This window comes from Pteronotus mesoamericanus, unplaced genomic scaffold (genome assembly GCF_021234165.1).
Source record: "Pteronotus mesoamericanus isolate MK-2021 breed Mesoamerican mustached bat unplaced genomic scaffold, CSHL_Meso_final contig_55, whole genome shotgun sequence".
Lineage (NCBI taxonomy): Eukaryota > Metazoa > Chordata > Mammalia > Chiroptera > Mormoopidae > Pteronotus > Pteronotus mesoamericanus.
In genome coordinates this window covers 9,438,445-9,459,890 of record NW_026555198.1, presented here as the reverse complement: position 1 = coordinate 9,459,890, position 21,446 = coordinate 9,438,445, and the positions used below count along the sequence as shown (strand labels likewise).

The window sequence follows — 21,446 nt, the reverse complement described above, 5'->3', positions numbered from 1 at the left end:
ATTGAGTGCCAGTGTGCAAACCAAAGGGCTGCCGGTTCGACTCCCAGTGTAGGGCACATGCTTGGGTTGCAGGCCAGGTCCCCAGTAGAGGGGCGCATGAGATGCAACCACACATTGATGTTTCTCTTCCTCTCTTTCTCCCTCCTTTCCCTTCTCTAAAATAAATAAATAAATAAATAAATAAATAAATAAATAAAATCTTTTAAAACAATCATCAAAAAGAGACTGCTCTCCAAGATGGCAGCCTAGGTAAACACGCCTTGCCTCCTCGCACAACCACATCAAAATTACAACTAAACTATAGAACACCTCTCACTCAAAACCACCAGAAGTAGAGCTGAATGGAAGCCCTATGGAATTAAAGAAGAAACCACATCGAGACCGGCAGGAGGAGCAGAGACATGGAGACACAGACAGGCTGGTCCCACACCCATATGTGGCAGATAAAAATTGGGAGGGATGTCTTGGGAGTGAGGGGTCCCAGCTCCACACCAGGCCCCCCAGCCCAGGGTGCCAGTGCCACGAAGATAGGTCCCCACTACTTCTGGCTGTTAAAACCAGTAGGGATTGAGTCAGTGGAAGAAACTGCTAGATTCCCAAGCAGTTCCCCTTAAAGGGCCTGCACAAGGACTTACATTAACTCCCTGAGCTCCAGCACTGGGGCAGCATCTTGAAAGGCACCCGTGGCATATGGGAGGAACTGAAGTGTTTGGCATCAGGGTAAGAGGTGGGGAACAGCTTTCTCTCAGACAGAACTGCTGGGAGAGGCTATTGTTCCTTTTCTGAGCCCTCCCCACACAGAGCCACAGAGCGGCGGGCACCAGATCTGAGACTCCATCAACCTGGCTATCACTGTTTGCCCTGCCATGGTGATCCCCTGCCACTCCACCCTACCCAACTTATGGTCCCATCCAAACGGTTAACAGTGGCTTTTCCATATGAATGGCTTGTCTTGGCTCATGCTTCAGATCTTCTTAAATCCTCTCAAACAAGCAGCATCTGGCCTCGGCAAGCCCCCATACTTTTTTCTAAGTGGCCCCAGGCAGAGAACTGGAAGTAGCTGGCCTTGGTTCACAGCATGGCCACACTTCGGTACCTCCAAGCCCAGAACATACATCAGCCATCTGCAGATCACGTTATAGCTCATGTCAAGTGGCCCCAGAAAGAACACAGGTGGTAGCTGACTTTGGCCTGCACCTCCTGGGAAACCCCAGAGCCTGCACACCTAGTGGACAGCTGCAGAATGTTGAAGCACCACCACTCAACCTCCTCCACAGCTGATCTTCCACAGAGGGTCGAGGTTAGTGGTCAGTGGTCACAGCCAGTTCTTGCAGGTGACTGACTGGCCTGGGTAAATTCCTCCCATTGACCTGCCAAAAGTAATCAAGGCTCAACTACAAGAGGAGGGTGTACTCAGCCCACACAATGGGTTCACCCTGAACACGCAGCTTGGGTGATAGGGGAGGCTGTGCCTCTGGACCCTACAGGACACCTACTACATTAGGCAACATTACCAAGACAGGGAGTCAGAGCAGCTCTACCTAACACATAGAAGCAAACACAGGGGGCCGCCAAAATGAGGAGCCAAAGAAACATGGCCCAAATGAAAGAACAGATCAAAATTCCAGAAAAAGAACTAAACAAAATGGAGACAAGGAATCTATCAGATGCAGAGCTCAAAACACTGGATAAGGATGCTCAAGGAACTTAGGACCTCAAAAGCATAAAAAAGATCCAGTCAGAAATGAAGGATACACTAATTGAAATAAAGACTATTTACAGGGAATCAACAGTAAAGTGAATGCAAAGGAGAATCAAATCAATTATTTGGAACTCAGGGAAGCCAAAAACAACCAATTAGAATAAGAAAAAGAAAAAAAGAATAAAAAAAGAACATTGAGAATTGTGTAAGCAGCCTCTGGGGCAACTTTTATATTCCAACATTCACATCATAGTGGTTCCAGAAGGAGAAGAGATGGAAAGAAATTGGAAACCTATTTGAAAAAAATAATGAAAGAAAACTTCCTTAATTTGGAGAAGGATATAGACATACAAGTCCAGGAATCACAGAGAGTCCCAAACAAGATGGATGCAAAGAGGCCCACACTGAGACACATCATAATTAAAATGCCAAAGGTAAAAATAAAGAGAGACTCTTAAAAACAGCAAGGGGAAAGCCATTAGTTACCTACAGGGGAATTCCCATAAAACTGTTAGCTGATTTCTCAAAAGAAACTTTGCAGGCTAGAAGGGTTTGGCAAGAAATATCCAAAGTCATGAAAAGCAGGGACCTACAACCAAGATTACTCTACCCAGAAAAGCTATCAATTTGAATGAAAGACAGATAAAGAGCTTCCCAGACAATAAAACACTAAACGAGTTCTTCATCACCAAACCATTATTATGTGAAATGTTAAAAGGACTTATATAGTAAAAAGATCAAAGGTATGAACAACAAAATGGCAGTAAATACTTATCTATCAACAACTGAATCTAAAAACAAACTAAGCAAACGAACAGAACAGCAACAGAAGCATAGATATGGAGAGGGTTTTGATGGTTGCCAGATGGGAGGGTAGTGTAGGGGAATGGGTGAAGAGGTGAGGGCATTAAGAAGTACAAATACATAGTTACAGAATATCCACGGGGATGTAAAGTACAATATAGGAAATGAGTAGCCAAAGAACTTATAAGCATGACCCATGGACATGAACAATGGTGTGGGGATTGCCTGAGGGAGTGGAGGGTGCTGGGTGGAGGTGGGGAAAGGAGGAAAATTGGGACAACTGTAATAGCATAATAAATAAAATAAAATTAAAACATAAAATAGCATCAAAAAGAATAAAATATTTAGAAATAAATTTAACAAAAGAAGTGTAGAACATATACTCTGAAAACACAAAATGTGTTAAAAGAATTTGAAGACTGAAATAAACAGAAAAAAAAAATCTTATGTCCCTGGATCAGTTAATGCTGTTCAGATGGCAATATTCTCAAAATTGATCTACACATTGAGCCCTGACAGGCATGGCTCAGTGGGTTGGACGTCATCCCAGAAAGTGAAAGGTCGCTGGTTTGAGTCCTTGCCAGGTCCTGGGCTTGGCGAGTGTGAGAAGCAACCAATCGATGTTTGTCTCTCACATCAATATTTCTCTCTCTCTCTTTCTCCCTCCCTTCCCTTCTGGGTTATCTGGAGAAACTGATGAGCTTATCCTGACAGTCAAATGGAAATTCGAGGGGCCAAGATAGTAATACAGTCTTAAAAAAGAAGACTCAAGTTGATTCACAACTTACAATTTCAAGTTACTACAATGCTACAATAATCAAGATTGTGTCATACAGGTATAGGCTAGGGATTTAGATCAATGAAATGGAATTGGGAATTTGGAAATAAACCATTATATTTTTGTCAATTAATTTTCAACTATGGTGCCAAGAAAATTAAATGGGGGCCAAGATAGTTTTTTTCAAGAAATGGTGCTGGAAAAACTGGATATTCACATGCAAAAGAATGAAGTTGGATCCCCTACCTCACATCATACACAAAAACTTAATATTAAATGGGTTATTGTGCAGAAAAGAGTTAACATAGCAGGCCAGAAGTGCTATTCTTGGAAAGGCCTGCTTACAAGATTGGCCCCTGGCTGGCATTTGGAAACCTGCTTTTTGGGAGGGTTCCTACCATTCCCAGAATTGATAACAGTGGCTGATTGTGCCTAAACTGTGCAGATACTATGGTTTCTGTTGAACAGTTGCTTTCCCTCTAGGAGTCTCGAGTTTTGATATGTGCCAGACAGAGGCTGTTTATGCGAGCAACCCCCAGTAAAAATCCTGGGTGCTGAGTCTTTAATGAGCTTCCTTAATTGGCAATATTGCAAACATGTCATAACTCATTTGCTGGGGGAATTAAGTACATCCTGCATGACTCTACTGAAAGAGTACTCTGGAAGCTGGTGCTTGTTTTCCTTGGACTTTGTCCAATTCACCTTTCTCTTTGCTAATTTTGCTTTGTATCCTTTTGCTGTAATAAGTCATAACTATGGGTATGACTATATGCTGAGTCCTGTAAGTCCTTCTAGTGAGTCGTCAAGCCTGGGGGTGGTCTTGGGAACCACCAACATAATCACAGATCTAATTTTAAGAGCAAAAACTATAAAACTCTAAAAACAAAACAAAAAAAGGAATAAATCTTTGTGACCTTGGGTTTAGCAAAGCCTTCTTTGATATGACACTAAAAGAAAAAAATAGGTAAATTGGGCTTCATCAAAATTAAAAACTGTTCTTCAAATAACACTATCAATAAAGTAATTCAGTGATTGATGTTCTCTGGTGGGAGGCGGTAGAAATGAAAGTGAAAAGGCAATGCATAGAATGGAAGAAATTATTTTTCATTTGCATATCTGATATGGAATATGTATCCAGAATTAACCTTTACAACTAAACAATAAAAAGACAAATAGCTCAATTAACAAATGGGAAAAGGATATAAATGGAAATTTCTCCAAAGAAGATAAATGGCCAATAGGCATATGAATAGATAGATGCTCAATATCATAAACCATTAGGGGAATGCAAATCAAAACCACAATGAGATACTACCTCACTCCCACCAAAATGGCTAGAATCAAAAAGACAAAAAATAACAAGGGTTGATGAAGATGTGAGGAAATTGGAATTCTCCAACATTACTGGTGGGAATGTAAAATGGTGCAGCTACTTTGGAAAACATTTTGGCAGTTCCTCAGAATGCTAAACATAGTTACCACATAACTCAGAACTTCCACTCCTAGATATAGATGCAAGAGAAATGAAAACAGATGTCCACATAAAAACTTGTACATAAAGGTTCATAGCAGCATTATTCCTAATAGCCAAAAAACAGGAACAATCCAATTGTCCGTAAATGAAATGTGGCATGTATCAATATGTTATTCATCAACACAAAAGAATGAAGTACTGATACATGCTGCAACATAATGAACTTTGAAAACTATAAGTAAAGAATTAAATACATTGGGGAAAGTGGTTCTTTGACAGATTAGATTCAGAAATAAACATAAAATAGAAAAAAGATAATAGAAATATTTTCTGAGAAAAAAAACTTCCCACATTTTAATTTGGGCCAAATGCTTACATTACCCACCATTGCTAAGTAAAACACAAAAGTGCCCCAAGACATTTGTATTGGCCAATGACTATCATGCTAATGTACTAAGTTGATGAACTGCCATTTGATTTATCCTCATTGTCTTTGTATCATCAGGATCCTAGGCTGCTGATAGTGGGGTCAACCCACAAAGGGTATTCAGACTATATTCTGAAACCAAATAGCAATGGTTTTGAGTTTTTAGATTAACTTCTCTGTGCCTCTGTCCTTGTTATTAATGTGCATTTGACAGAACTGGCCAAATCTTATTATGTACTAATTCTTTACAGGGTATTTGGTTAAGGTCAATAAAAATATCAATACTGTTTCCAATATTTTTTCCATTTTTTGTTTGCTTGTCATCTGGCCTTAATCTTTTCAGCCTAAGAGATCTGAAATTATAGGCCAGTATGAATCATTGACTTAAACCAAGGATATTTAATCAGAGATCAGTTTTCTAAAACTTTAAGCTTCATGAGAGCAAGAACCACAACTGTTTTTTTCCACTATATTTCCAGTGCTTGGCACTCATTTAATATTTACTAAATGAATCAATAATCAGAATAGCTCACCCATTGGTTTTCAAAATTGAAAGTGCATCAGAATAACCTAGAAAGATTATTAAAATGTAGACTCCTGGGCCTCCCCCCAGAGTTTCTGATTCAGTAGCCCTGGGGGGTAGGGAACCACGATTTCACACTTTTAACAAGTTCCCAGGGGATACTGACACTATCTTGTACATACAGTGCCTGGTGCATAGTAGACATGCAATTAATCATTAATTGAAGAATACATGAATAAAGAAATACTTTTAAAATTGAATTTTGTTTTCTGAAATGGAAAAAAGGTTGAAGCTGAACCCCCTTTCTTGCCTTTTTAGGAAAGAAATGGAAAGATTTCACTTTCATACATAAAATTGATTTATATCTATTTTAGTTCTTAATTTGTTTTGTTTTTCTCTTCAATCCATCATTATACAGCATAATTTATATAACAGCATATTCAAAGCACTTGTGAATGGTATATAATACAAGATGATAACAGTTACCAGAAAAGGCGATGACATCAAATCTATGCCCAGGGTGTGACCACCATTGGACTATAAAAAAAAATTGAGAAAATACAATTTTAAAAGACATGAGGCAAAGCAATCATTATCACATTTTTAAGTTGTTAGTAAAGTAAAATTACAGATTATTAAAGTAACTGGCCAGCATATTATCATTTAAAAAGCTCAGGAAATCACCTTACTCTAGACGTCATGGTAATGGGTAAAGCAAAGAAAACTACCTGAAAAATATTTTTCCATAAGAGGGCATTGGTGAGTGGTAGAGAAAAGAGCTTAGAACAATACAAAATACAAGTCAAGGAGAGGACAACAGAAATCAATGTTTAGAAATAAGAAAGTAATAGCCCTGGCCAGTGTGGCTCAGTTGGAGCATCGCGCTATAAACCAAAAAGTTGCAGGTTTGATTCCCAGTGAGGCCACATGTCTAGTTTGTGGGTTTGGTACCCTTCCACCCTGGTCAGGGTGCATGCTATAGACAACTGCTTGATGTCTCTCATGTCGATGTTTCTCTCCCTCTCTCTCTCCTCCCCTTTCCCTCTCTCTAAAATCAATAAGCATGTCCTCAGGTGAGGATTAAAAAAATTAAAAAATATATACAAAAAAGAAAGTAATAAAAATGTATAGCTCTCCATAGTCTAAATTACAGTCTTAATGATTTGGGCTTTCTTGAAGTCCTATAGGTAGTGAATGTGTAAAAAAAAGAACCAAATTAAATGATATAGCTGAATAGGTTAAGTCCTTAATATCCCATTAATCTATCTGGGAACATGGACTTCAAGTTCTAAATATATAATGGACTTGTAAGTAATACTGTGTGACTATAAACAACTATAAAATGTTTAGCCAATCACTTTCAACCAAAACAAGAATTGTTTACCAACAATGTCAGTTTAATCCTTCAGTATGAAATGTAGTTCTTTCACTTTTCAGATAGAAAAATGTTCAGGTTATCCAAATTACCAGGGGAAAAAACCAGTAAAGTGAACATTTTTCTATCACAAGATCCATTCTTATTCCATTGCGTAATATAAATGTGAAAGACTATCTGATAAGTGTTCTTGCTCTTGCATAATATAAATGCAAAAGGGTAAATGATAAGTATACTCAAATTAAGTTTACTTCAAATTAATCTTCAAGCATTGGATCATTCTTTTCCTAAGTGGTTTCTGACTCCTAAAAAAATTCTATTTTGCCTATCCTTTTCTGTATGTGTTTAAATCGTGCAAGAATAAATTTATTTTAAAAGCAGGAGGTGTATATTTACGATTTTCATAAAAAGTACTACTAAGAGAAATCAGATACCCTCTCAACCTGGACTTTAAAATCACATGATTTCCCAGAGTTTTGAAAGAAGCTTTGGAAGTTTGTGTTAATTATTTCTTTGTATAATACAATAACTCATCTATTCTCATCTGCAAGAAAAAGTAAGAGGCTACAATATGATGTTTGTTGACTCCCACCAACTCCCAGACTAATTTAAATGCTTTTCCTCTATGTGTCCCTAACTCCTTTTCTACACCTCTATCAAGACAGTGATAAAAATCTAATTTCAGGACAATACCTGAAAACAGATTTTTTTAAAAAGGCCCTCAGCTAATATGGTGTTCTCTCTAGTATCTTTTCTAAAGGTAATAAATCTAAGTTTAGTTTCACAAAGAAAATTAATTCCAAAATTACATGTCAATCATAACAAGAGGAACTCTAAGTTTTAATATCTTGCTATCAGAAACAAATTACTTTTCTCCTAAAATTAGCAAAATAGTTTGGTCCAGAAAAAGGAAAGCTATCTACAAAATGACTGCTATATAAGAGAATCAAACAAGCTACTCTGTGGCTCATCATCTTATTTGTTAAAAGGCAATGAGCTAACGCATGTTATGTAGAATTAAAGGCAGGTTAAACTATGTTTAAGGATCCCTAGTTGTTTCACCTAACTCTCAGTTGAGATAGACAGTCAATGAAATTCCACTTGAAAAACGTGTGGCTCAAATTAAACTTGGAACATGGAACAAAATACATAATCCTTACAAAGTCTGATTCCAAAAGAAAGTTTGCAAAGATGATAATATCTCAGCTAATCTCCCAAGTAGTATCTTACCTGCTTTATCTCACTTTTTAACTGCATGATTCCAGTTCGTTCAGTTTTGGTTGCTCCAACAGCATCAATCTCATGGATAGAAATGGCAGGGCTGACATTTGAATCACTGGGACGCACTATACGGCATGACAGATTAAAGATAGAGAGGATAATCAGGTTCATTTTTTTCTCCATTACATTTAAAAGACTTAGATATATGTCCTCCTTTTATGTTACTTAAAAATAACTATAACCTTGCTATTCAAGGTGTGGTCCATGGACCAGCAGCATCAGCACCACCTAAGAGCTTTTTAATAGAATCTTAGGCCTCACTCCTGACCTTTGATCCAGAATCAAAGTTTGCATTTTAGCAAGATCCCCAGGTACACAGTAAGGCTTGATGAGCACGATTTTAAAACTTTCTTTTACCAAACTAATTTCTGGGATCCATCCATGTGACATTATATGTTTACTTATCCTAAGCCTAAAAGTTGAGCATAGGCGATAACCTTTTTCATTTGCTTTGATGTTTTAGGTATTCAACACCAAATACCACTGCCAAACCACCAAGTGCAGGTAAAAGATTAATTTGTGATGGACCCCTAGATGTATTTTAATTTAAAGGTGAAAGGATACATCAGATGTACTGTAGCAGCTACACTCACATGTGTGTGTGCATACACACAACACTGTAAGTGTTAATGAATTACTTCCAATTGGAATACAAGAAAGTTGTAGGTTACATGGGTTGTTTGTTGTCCTAAAGTAGAAACTTCAATTTAAGATAATTTAAGGGATAAAACAGTTCAAAACAAAACATGATAGTAATCTATTTAGCTGATATTATCATTTGCGGGGGGAAAATGAGACATACAGTGGTTTCCAAATCTTGTTCCAGAGGACAGCTTTTAACTGTTTTGTATATTGGGGTTCTATTTATTTGGGAGAATAAGGTTCCTCTGATAAAAGGAAAACATTTTAAAATCCATAACATAATTTAAAACAAACACTCTGAAATGGAAATGCAATTATTCAACCTTACCGCTTCGTTCTACTCCAAACTCCTGGCCACTGAGAATGTGATGCAGGAGGTTCTTCATGGCTGAAGGACTGAGATTCATCAGGCTGTCTGTGGCTTCCTCGGCTAGTCAGCAGAAATGTTAGGGCAGAGATATTTCTAAGTGGCTTGCTACACCCACCCTATTTTTCTCTATTTCTTGCTTAGACTTTCTGAGTGACTTGACTGGAAGAATAAAATAAATTTCTGGTAACATACTACCTAGGTATTAACATTGTAATAGATTTATAATAATTTAAGGACTGACTAGCCAGTTTATGGATTAACCAAGTTCTTGATTTCTTTTTCACACCCCTCCATGCCATTAGGGTATTCAGTAGGATCTTTATTTGAAGATAGGGAGAATGAAGGGAGAACAATGGAACTGGAAGCCAGTCAGAGAAAGGCAATGAATGTATATATGCAGATGGACTAAAATAACCAAAACTTCTCAGCCTGGAAATACAGAGACTTCAAAGAGAATAGATATGAATCCATGAAATTATAAAGAATATTGAGAAGATAACTTAAACTTGTTCATGAACATCAGACACTTACTAAGGGTCTTCTACATGTAGGTAATGATTTTAAGCAATGTTAATTCAACAGGTATGACATGGTACTTGACCTTGAGAGGCTGACCAATTATTTGGGAGAGATTGGACATGTAAGCAAGATAAAAAATAATCAAATATGGCTATGCTAAGTACCAAATGAGGGTTGATTAAATTGGTGGGAAGGACTGTTGAAGTAAGAGGTAGAGGCGAGACTGTTGAGGACCTTGAATATCAGACTTAGGGATCGATCTTGACTTTATCTTATAACAAATAAATAGCCATGGTTTTGATAAATCCACAGGAAAAAGGATCCACAGCAGACACTCACAGAAAAGTCAAAAATGTTTGGGGGTTTATCCCTCATTGAGGTTTATTACTGAATAATCAGACCATCATAAAACATCCCTTGATACCACAACTAGAAAATATGTCATATACATGTGTAATACAGGTAATCTATATCAATGTGCTAAACTAGAAGTCATTTGGAATCAGGCAGACTTGGACTCAATTTCCACTATTTATTAGCTATGTAACTTTGAGAAAGTTAGTTATTTAACCTCTCAGTTTGTTTCCTTATCAATAGAAATGGTATAAAAATACCTTCTCCAATGGGTTGTTGTAAGGATTAAAGGAGATAATGTATACAAATATAAAGCAAAAAGCATAGTGTCTGGCATATGGTAAGTATAAAATACTCATTAGCTCTCTTCCTTTAAAGGTTATTTAAATATAAATGGTCTCAGGTAACTTAGGTTAGACTCAAACTAATAACTTTAGGTACTTGTTAACAGCTCAGTTAAAACCCTTTTAGGGAAATTTGAAAAAAAATGATTAACACTGAGTTTAGCAACTGTGATTCTGTTTTTATATGCAATCCCTATTTCTTGCCATTTTGTTGAGCTAAAACAAATACCAATGGCAAAAATAGTCATGCCATGGGGGTCTCCTTTCCCCCTCACACTTTATACAATTCTGCTCTACAGCTTCAAAGAGAGTCTTGTCAGAAAAATATTAACAGAAATATTGCCTTCCTCTGTTCAATCCTGATGCTGACTACACAGAATAGTGACACTATGATCAAACTGATGTGGTGACTTAATCTGGTATACAGAAGCTGCACTCACTGACTGAATCAGAATAAAACCCAGTTTTTTTTTTATTATTGACACTATTACAGATGTCCCTCATTTACCCCCTTGGCCTCCCTCCATCCAGACTCCCCCCGCCCACCTTCACCAGATTGTTGTCTGTGTCCATGGGCTATGTATATATGCATATATGTTCTTTGGCTACCCTCTTCCAGTCCCCATACCCCTGCCTTTGAGATCTGTCAGTCTGTTCCATGTACCCATGCCTCTGGCTTTATTCTGTTCGTCAGTTTATTTTGTTCATTGGATTCTACATACGAAGAGAAAGACAAATACCATATGATGCCATGTGTGGAATCTAAAAAACCCAGCCTTTCACACTCAAGTTCCATGTACTCTAGGAATTAGGGGGAATGTAGTAATTGGGAGTGCAGAGCCCCCAAGAGGTGGAGGTTTGAAGTTGCAGAACTAATTAAATTTGTCCTAACATTAGTCCCTTTGCTTGTATAGAAATTGACTACCTGGGAATAAGATCGCTATATGCATTTTTTGAGCTACTGACAAAAATCTTTTAGCTTTCTCTCTTTTCTGACCCCAAACTCAACAGACTTACATTAAAAGTGAATTCAGCCTAAAACAGTCACTAAATTGAATACCTGAGCATCGAAGGGAATGGGCCAGTTCTGTTGCCATAACTTGTATGATCAGACCAATTCGAAGTCGAAACATTTCAGCAAAGAGGCCAGGCTGAGTTCGCATATACATAGCTAGGTATACCATTATTTCCTGTGCAGGGAATGGATAGAGACAAAAATGATGGCCCAGGGCTCAAAAGGTCTATTTTGTGATCAACTTCCAGATCACTTGAAAACAAACTTAAAATATCAATCACCAGATTAGGCTTTATAATTCTGCTCACCTGTGTCAGAATTGAAATGCTCATGTCCCCTTCACTGGCTTCATCTATCAGCTGAGTGAGCACTTCAAAGGGTAAAGGTCTAAGGAAGAAGACAGTAAAGGAACAGAAAATTCTGCAACTCCCTGTCTAAATATATTGAGAATATTAAAAAAGCTCCTCCCAAGTTCAAGTCACTGCCTCAGAATCTCATCATTAATGGTGGCACACCGGTTTTTTTCAGTCTTCGGAGTTCTTTGCCTCCTCAAACCACTCTGACCCATATCAACTCAAGAGAGCTTTGTTTTCGCCTATCTAAACCTGGATTAATTTTCCCTTCCAAATTTTATTTAAAACTCATTCTATGGTGTCCTTCCAGAGCAGTCTTTCATGGTTAATTCTTAACATTTGACAAGTAACCATTATGGCTAGAAAGTAATAAACTAAATTTAAGCTCTACCTTTTGGAAGCCATTTTATTACTTTACAGTCACACCTTATAGTTATATTGATTTTCTATAGTGTCATCAGTTTACATGCACTCGCACACACACGCTCACACGGGTACACAAACCTCCTCCTACATTCCTGACTCTCCTGCTGATACTAAGCACTCTTAGGGCATGGGGCATGGACAATGCTATCTTCTTTGGGACTGCTTGCCATACAGGCATACCTTGTTTTATTACACTTCACTTTATTGCGCTTCACAGATACTGCATTTTTATTAACATTGAGGCAAGACCCTCCACTAGCAAAAAGATTATGACTCACTAAAGGCTCAGATGATGGTTAGAATTTGTTAACAATAAAGTATTTTTAAAATAAAGCTATGTACATTTTTTAGACATAATGATATTGGACATTCACTAGACTACAGTATAGTGTAAACATAACTTTTATGCACTGGGAAATCAAAAAATTGATGTGACTCACTTTATTGAGACATTTGCTTTATTACGGTGGTCTGGAACTGAACTGCAATAATTTCAAGGTATGTGTGTAGTCACAAAATTAATCTGATTTGTGGTAAAAGGTTCTACTTGCCAGGAGCAAGTTGTTATGGGTTGAACTGTGTCCCCTCAAAGTTCATATGTTGAAATCTCAATCCCTAGTACCTCAGTGTATGACTTATTTGAAGATAGTTATTGTGTGGGCCCTAATCTCATAGGACTGGTGTCTCTATATAAATGGGAAATCAGGACACAGAGACACACACACAGAGGGAAGAAATATAAAGAGGCAGAGGGAGAAAACAACTATCTATAAGCTAAGGGAAGAGGCCTGGAACAAAGTCCAAATAATAACTGTTTTGTTTAGTTTTTTTTTTTTTTGGTGGGTGGTCATTCCAGTTGCCCAATTTTTTTGTTTTTGCTTTTTTTTTTTTAATGGGAGGGTTAGGAAATCCAGTAAGAAAACAAAAACAAAAAAAACATCAAACCAAAAAAGGAAAGTACATTTGAGTACCACTCACTGTGAGTTTCCTCTTTCATTTACTCTACCCTGTTATTGTCAATATTCTCATGCTGAGAAGCCCACATGTGTAGGACATATATTATTATCCATTGACAGATTAGGGCAAGAGAATTGAGGGAGTTTACACAGCTCCTTAAAGACTACGAGAAGCTTGATTACACCAGTCAAAACCCATACTCACTTAGAGATAGTCTTCTCTCGAGGTTCTGGAGGGAGTCCGACTGTCAAATGTTTTTGGTGGGAGAGAAGGTCTGTGCATGCCTAAGGAGAGATATTATAATAGCATTATCCCTCCCATAACACCTCAGATTTTCATAAAAATTACTCTTCTGCCTAGACGCTTTTACTTCCCCTTAATTTAATGACACACCAAACTCTTCCTCAGGAAACACCATGAAGATCAGAAAAGGGGTTTCTAGGAAGGAACAATGAGGTATACTATCTCCTAAGGGGTAGGGACTTTTAGCTTAGTGTAAATCCATTCTTAAAATCTACCATAGAATTCTTGTAGTTGACAACACCTCTATAAGTCTACAGTTTATATGTTTCAGTGTCATACATTTGACACTTACAAACAAAAGCTAACTGAATATCAGAAACTTCACATGGGAAAGACAATATGTCAAATTATTAGAGGCTGTAGTTGCTTTAAAAAACAATCATGGAAACGAATTTTTAAAAGAAGTCCTCAATTTCGATTTGGTGTAAATTTAATAAGAATCTATAGTACCTCATCAAGTGCTTCCACCTTCTTTCTTAAGATTCCAGAGATGTACCGGATCAGGGCCCAGTGACGGTTTTCTCCAACTTTGCCATATAGTTCCGTAAGCAGCTCTCTGACTGTTGCACTCCCTTCATCATGAAATCCAGTGTCCCAGTCAGGTCCTCTGGAATGTTAAAGACAGGCCTACATTAATTGTAAGTAAAGCTGTTAGCAAAATCTTTTGCTTTAGTGTTATAATGGATATACTTGTGTTTGATAGGCCTCTCTCAACAGGAAATGAATGTTATTATTTACTAAGAAACCTTATAAACTAGGATTAGTAGCCAGCCCTGGAAGTCAAATACCTAGACAAGAATAAGTCTCAGTTTCAGTTGTGTTTTGACAAAATGCATTCTTTTACCCTCTTCATTGGCTTCAATGGTGCTAAAAATAAAGTCAAAGATTTAATTTAACTATTCAAAGTTCAGAGAGAACCCACTTAGGGAACTAATGAAATAAGAAGACTGTGTGTTTATTTTTAAAGGATACACATATATTTTTGTTGTAAAAATTACTCTGACACAAATAATCTGTGAAGTACTATAAAAGATATACAAAGCACTATGAGATTGGGAATTTAATATATGATAAAGGTAGATTATTTATTAAATGATGTTAAAACAATCAAGTAGCCATCTGGAAAAAAAAAGTTGGATCCATGCCAGAATTCCAAAAGTATCAAAGGTTTAAATGTAAAAGTATTGGAAAAAATATGGGAGAACTATTTTATAAGTTTGGAGGCAAGTGGACTTTCTTTTTTTAAGATTTTATTTATTTATTTATTTATTTATTTATTTATTTATTTATACAGAGATGGGCAGGGAAAGAGAAAGAGGAAGAGAAACATCAATGTGTGGTTGCCTCTCACACGCCCCCTCCCCAACTGTGGACCTGGCCCGCAACCCAGGCGTGTGCCTTGACTGGGAATCGAACCGGCAACCCTTTGGTTCACAGGCTGGTGCTTAATCCACTGAGCCATGCTAGCCAGGGCAGCAAGAGGACTTTTTAACTATGAACCATACACAAAGCCATAAAAGAAAAGATTGATACATTTATATACATAAAACAACACAATTCTTACTGCAAAAACCACTGTAAGCAAAGTCATCAGACAAATTTCTAACATAAAAATATTTGCAATCCATAGGTTAATTTCCCTAATATATAAAGAACTTCAACAAATAGATAAGAAAATAAACAACTTCTCTAAGTTTGAAATTATCAAAATAAACACAAACAAATAAATAATATGAAAAGAAGTGCTATGACATCTCACGTTTTGGGAGGAGTCTTTTTATTCCTAGAGATCAGAGAAAGGTTCATGGAGGTGATGGATAACTAGGCTTTGATGGATAGCTAGAATTCTGACAAGAAGAGATGGGGTGTAGTGAAAGACAGTAGTCCAGGTACGGGAAAAAACAGTTGCTGAGTGTAGGCACAGTTTGCACCTACCTCTTCGACAGAAACGTTTCTGCCCCTTTGGTCTTCAGGGTTGCCGAGGGTGTGCATACTGTAACCTGACACAGTTATATTGCTGCTGGGGCTACTGAGAGGTCTGCGAGGGTGAGGGGAGGTGGCTACATGTCTGTGCCTCTGTTTTGTGCTTGGTAATGGTGGCTGCTAAACCACAGCTGCAATACTTTGTATTCAATCTCTGCCTCTATCACTGGGCTCAGCTGCAGTATATGCTGACCACTCAGGCAGGAATGCTGAGTTTATCCCTCTGGTCCTTAGGGCTGCAAGGTGTGTGTGCTGTAATCTGACTCTTCCCCTGCTACTGAGTCTTGCAGTAAGCTCCAGGGTCACCTGTCTCCGTCTTTCCTCTTTCCCTTCTCAGATACGCCCCTTCAGATGTTTCAATGTGAGGATGTTGAGCAGGGAATCTTTTGTTTAATTGTAGCTGTCCAACTTGTAACTTGAAGGAGGGTGAACTGGACAAGCTCTCATGCCCCCATGCTGCGGACATCACTTGCCTTAACTTTGTTTCCATTTCTATGAAATATCTTTTCCATTCCTTTACTTTCAGTATGTGTGTTTAATTTGGTCTGAAGTGGGTCTCTTAACAGGCAGCATATATACAGGTGTTGTTGTTTTTTTAATCCATTCTGCCACCTTTTGTGTTTTGATTGGAGCATTTAGTACATTTACATTTGAAATAATTATTGATAGGCATGTAGTTATTGGCATTGTATTGTTTTCTGACTGCTTTTGTAGTTCTCTGTTCCTTTCTTATTCTCTTGCTCTCTTCTCTTGTTGATGACTTCTTATAGTGTTGTGTTTGGATTCCTTTCTCCTTATTTCTTCTATATCTCTTGTAGATTTTTGGGTTTTGGTTACCATGTGCTTCATCTATAACAAACTATGTTTATAGCAGTCTAAGTTGATGGTTGCTTACATTTGAATGCATTCTAAAATCGCTACAATTTTTACTGCCCCCCCCCAATTTTTGTAATGTGCTTGTGTGTTTCACTTAATTCATTGTTACAATTATACATGATCTTCCTACTTTTGCATTTTAACCTTTGTACTAGCTTTATAGATGATAGATCCACACTAAGCATCCAGTTTATAACCAGTGTTTTAAACTCTGTATCTGATAGATTGCTTGTTTTAATTTTGTTTAGCTTTTTTTTTTTCTGGAGTTTTGTTCCATTCTTTCATTTGGGACATGTATCTTTGTCTCCTCATTCTGAGTGATTCTGTGTGTTTGTTTTTATGCATTAGGGAGATCTGCTACGTCTCCCAGTCTTCACAGAGTAGCTTGGAGTAGCAGGAGTCCTTTGAGGTCCAGTGGCGCAGACTCCCTGGTCACCTGAGCTGGGTGCTGCAGGAGTGTCCCTTGTGTGGATTGTATGTGCCCTCCTGTTGCAGTTGAGCCTTGATTGCTGTTGGCATGTCTGTGGGTGGGGTTGACCCTCAGCAGACTGGCTGTGAGAGCTGGGTATAAATACTGTAGAGCCATGACCAGTGTGGCTCAGTTGGTTTGGCATCATCCCACAAAGCAAAAGGGACCCGGTTCAATTCCCGGTCAGGGCACATGCCTAGGTTGCAATGGTCCTTGGTCAGGGTGCATGTGAGAGGCAAACTGATCACATTGATCTTTCTCTCCCCCTCTTTCTCTGTCCCTTCCCCCCGCTAAAAAAGAGGCTCTTGGTTAAAAATACATACATACATACATACACAGTTGACAAGCTGTTGTGTGGGGCCTGAACCCATGGAGTGGGAGTCACTTTAGCAGTGCATTGGTGCCAGCTGGGTCTGCCTTTTGGGTGTGTCATTTGTGAATTGGTTGGGTGGTGTTCTGGTTTGAAGTCAGCCACCAGGTGTGTTGGTTGTGGAGCCTCTTAGGAGGGGATCCAGTACAACTCAGGTCAGGTGCCATTTGTGCCTGGCTTGGGGCCACCTGGTAGGACCTAGGAAGTGATCTGTAGTTTCTGGCTACATGTTGGGCTTGAAGGCTTGGGAGAGATTACGCTGTGAACTGAGGTCTGCTGCCACGAGCAGTAGGTTTGGGTCCATTTAGTGGGTGCCACAATGCGAGCTGAGGCCAGCCTCCACTTGTGCTGGGTTTGTAGCCACTTAGTTGAAACTACATTCCAAGCCAACACTGGCTTTAGCTTATGCCAGGCCTGAGGCCATGTAATCAGAGTTACAATGCAAGTTGAGAGCAATCCCGGCTTGTGCTGTGACTGGATCACTAAGCAAGAGTTACAGATTATGCTGAGGGAAACCACTGTTTGTTTGGGGTTTTTGGACATTTGAGAGATTTTAGTAAAGTCTGCAATGGAAGCAGAGGCAGGCTGTTCCTGTGGAAAAGCTGGAAAGCTGGTGGAAGTGGCTCAGGCTAAATGGGCAAGGTGGGTAGGGCAGCGTTTCAGGGAATCACCAGGGCCGGAAGAATGGTATTAGCCAGGTTAATGGAAAACTGAAGTTTGGTGCCTGTCTGCACCTGTTGGCTGGGTGAGAGGAGCACTTAACACAGGAGCAATGGTGACTCTTGGCAGTTCCGTCCCTGGGGAGAGCTGTCCTGACCCCTGCAACTCCCGAATGTCCCTGGTGCTTTATGAGATGCTACCCCTGCACTGAAGACCAGAACAAGTGAGCTTGTGAGTGAGCAAGTCTGTTGTGTGTGGCCCCCCCTAGGTGGAATGCCTGGGACTCCAGGAGCCCTCCATCGCACTTGGATGCAATCCCCACTGGTTTTTACAGTTGGTTGTTATGGGGATTCCTCTTGTCAGCTCTAGTGCTCTGGGCTGGGGAGTCTGGACCTCTCAGTCCTCAAAGGGGAACACCGCAGCTAAGATATCCCTCCTGATTCTTAACTGTCACACTGTGGGTGTGGGTCCTGCCCATTCTGTGTTCTGTACTTCCCACTGGTCTTATCACAGCTTCTTTATATCCTTAGTTCTAGGACTTATGTTCAGCTAGTCTTCAGGTGGTTCTCAGTGATGGTTGTTCTATAACTTGGTTGTAATTTTCATGTGGTTGTGGGTGGAGGCAAGCACAGCATTTACCTACACTGCCATCTTGACTGGAAGTAGCAAAGCATCTGCTGCAGAACAGGTTTGTCTTAGGGCTTTTTTTACATTCAATAAGATTTTATTTATTTATTTATTTATTTATTTATTTATTTATTTATTTAAAATACATTTGTCTCTGCCCCCCCCCCCCACTTTTCAATATGATTTTGTATTGGTTTCAGCACAATGGTTAGACAATCATATACTTTACAAAGTTTCCCCCCTGATATTCTGGTGCCCACTTGACCCCATACATAGTTATTACAATATTAATGACTATATTCCCTATGCAATCACTTTACAATCCTGTGACTATTTTGTGACTACCAATTTCTACAATCTCTTCGCCTTCTTCACCCAGTCTCCCAACCCTCCTCCCTCTGGCTACCACCAGTCTGCTTTCTGTGTCTATGAGTCTGTTTCTCTCTTGCGTGTTCATTTATATTATTCTTTAGATTCCTTTTTTGTCTGTGCCAATTGCTGTTTTCAGGTGGCTGGTTTCTCTAGTGCTTGATGCAGGATATATGAGGCAACAAACAAGACCCAGGGATATCACCACCTTGTCCTTCCTCAGATCTTGAGGTCCTCAGACAGTCTGTCTTATGTCTACTTTTCAACATATTATTATGTTTGTTTTATAAATAATGTCCTCCTCTACTTAGCATGAGGAATAGAAAAAAATGCATCTACTGTATCTTGTCTGGAAATAGAATTTTCCCTGTGGTTATGTTTTAAGAGATCCCTTGTCTTTTAGAAATAATACTGAAATATTTAGTAATAAAATGATAAAATGTTTGACATGTTCTTCAAAATAATTCAGATGGAAGAGAGGGTGAGCAGAATACAGATAGAGATTAACCACGTGTTCATAATTGTTAAGGCTAAGTGATGGGTCCAAAAGTGTTCATTATACTACTCTCTGGTTTTATGTAAGTTTGAACATTTCTATCATAAAAAGTAAAAAAGAGAAGTTACTCTGTGGAAGATGGGCTTGAGGAGAATAAGATGGAAGTAGGAAGACTTGATAGGAAACTGTAACAATAGTCTTGGTGAGAGACAAAGGCCTGAATGAAGACAGCAATACCAGAGATGCAGAAGAGAAACATATAGAGGTAAAACTGGACACACTTGGTGATTAACTGGATATGGGGAGAAGTTTGGTAATTAGGTAGGTGTTGGTTCCAGCAACAGAGATGGAAAATTTCATAGAGTCTGACTCCATTTTTGGATGTTTGACTGCTGACAGATTTCAAGTCTTACCACTTCTGTTTCCCTTCCAGACTACATCTGTGCAAGCTGACAAGAAAGTTTGAGTGTTCCCTTCTTTGGTGCTGGTGAGAACTCTTACCTCAGTCTCACCTCCTAATCATAATACAATCCCAAATCCGGCTTCCTTTCCCTGCTTGCTCAAGCTTTCTTGGGACCAGCTTAGGAACCTGTTCTCTTCCCTAGAGAGTCTCATTATGCAAGGAATAACCATTTCATGCCCTCTTGGTATGTGTGTGGCATCACCAGTCTCAACATCCAAACCAAATCTTGGGGGTGTCCATTCTGCCTCTTCAATATGATGACAACATGAATAAATGTAAAAGAACAGGTATTTTGGGAGGGAGGTAGGGGGCAGGAGAGTGGAGTTCAATTTAGGTCTACTGAGTTTGAGGTACTTAGATATAATGTACCTAACAAGGTGCTTAACACAGCAAACACTCAAAAACTGTTAGTTTCTTTTTCATGTAAGCCTCCATTATCTTCTTTTGAGAATATATTTACCTGTAGAGTTTACCAAATAATGAAGGCTTAAAAAAACCATAATAATTACATTAATAGTTATATTATTGGTCACTATATATAAGACATTGTATTAGAGACTTTGCAGATATATTATCTTGTTTAATCTTTACAGCAATTCTAGGAGGCAGGTATAATCCAACTTTTATAAATGAGAACAATTGAGGCTTTGAAGTTACAAAGTGGACAGGCCACAAAACCAGATCAGTGAGACTCTGAAGTTAAGCTATAATTACTACACTATTCTTCCTCTCTATGTGAACATAAAAGTAGATTGATAATATCCATCACTTACTTCATAGTATACAGCATGTAGAGGATATCAGCTTGCTCCTGGAAGCTGGAGGTCTCCTTTAACTGTAAAACTAGTGCTTTGAAGTCCACCTCCCCAGACTCATCTCTGGGAACATGTATTTCTACACGAACTGAAGGAACCTTTAGTTTTAGAGAGGATAAAAAAAATTAACTCCACAAGTGCTCAACTTAAATAATACCCCAAAATATTGATCTTTTCATCTCTATACCTTTTCCATAAGAATTCCCTAAATTTTGATGAAAAGTAAACTAAAAGCAATGAAATCTTTAAGACATATGATACAGCAATCTAGCTCTCATAAAGCCTGGCTAGAAAAAAATAGCCCATTTGAAAAGTGAACTGAAAAGGTCATATATCTTCACCAGGGTAGCATTTTGCCTACCACCAGTTACTAGCATTTTGCCTACCACCAGTTACTAGCAGAAACCACAATGGCTAGTTCTATTATTTTTCCATAAGGATGGAAGTTTTGCAAAAAACTGATAGAAATACCTCATGTGCAAGTTTACCTGGTCCTCTTCTGAGGGATGAGGTGAGTCAAGTGAGTTGAATGAAGGTCGGGAAGGCTGAACTATCTTTGCAGGAAGATACATGTGCACATCTGCAAAAGGTTGACATTTATGATAAAGGTTATATAAGAGACTAAAAACAACACATAGTTTATCTCAACAATGAAGTTACATATGGTTGGT

The 21,446-nt window shown here is 38.6% G+C and overlaps 1 protein-coding gene across 2 annotated transcripts in view; it reads right to left on the bottom strand.

Annotated features, from left to right (window-relative positions):
- Window positions 1–21,446, bottom strand: part of PHKA1 (phosphorylase kinase regulatory subunit alpha 1) — a 136,862-nt gene that overhangs the window by 10,521 nt on the left and 104,895 nt on the right. For both annotated transcript variants that reach the window (XM_054579583.1, XM_054579584.1), the window contains 9 exons: window positions 21,264–21,355; window positions 20,734–20,873; window positions 14,098–14,254; window positions 13,549–13,628; window positions 11,917–11,995; window positions 11,654–11,783; window positions 9,335–9,436; window positions 8,314–8,429; window positions 6,195–6,245 (listed from right to left, as the gene is read on the bottom strand). In XM_054579583.1, the coding sequence (XP_054435558.1) occupies window positions 6,195–6,245; window positions 8,314–8,429; window positions 9,335–9,436; window positions 11,654–11,783; window positions 11,917–11,995; window positions 13,549–13,628; window positions 14,098–14,254; window positions 20,734–20,873; window positions 21,264–21,355 (947 nt within the window). The remainder of the gene's footprint in view (window positions 1–6,194; window positions 6,246–8,313; window positions 8,430–9,334; window positions 9,437–11,653; window positions 11,784–11,916; window positions 11,996–13,548; window positions 13,629–14,097; window positions 14,255–20,733; window positions 20,874–21,263; window positions 21,356–21,446) is intronic.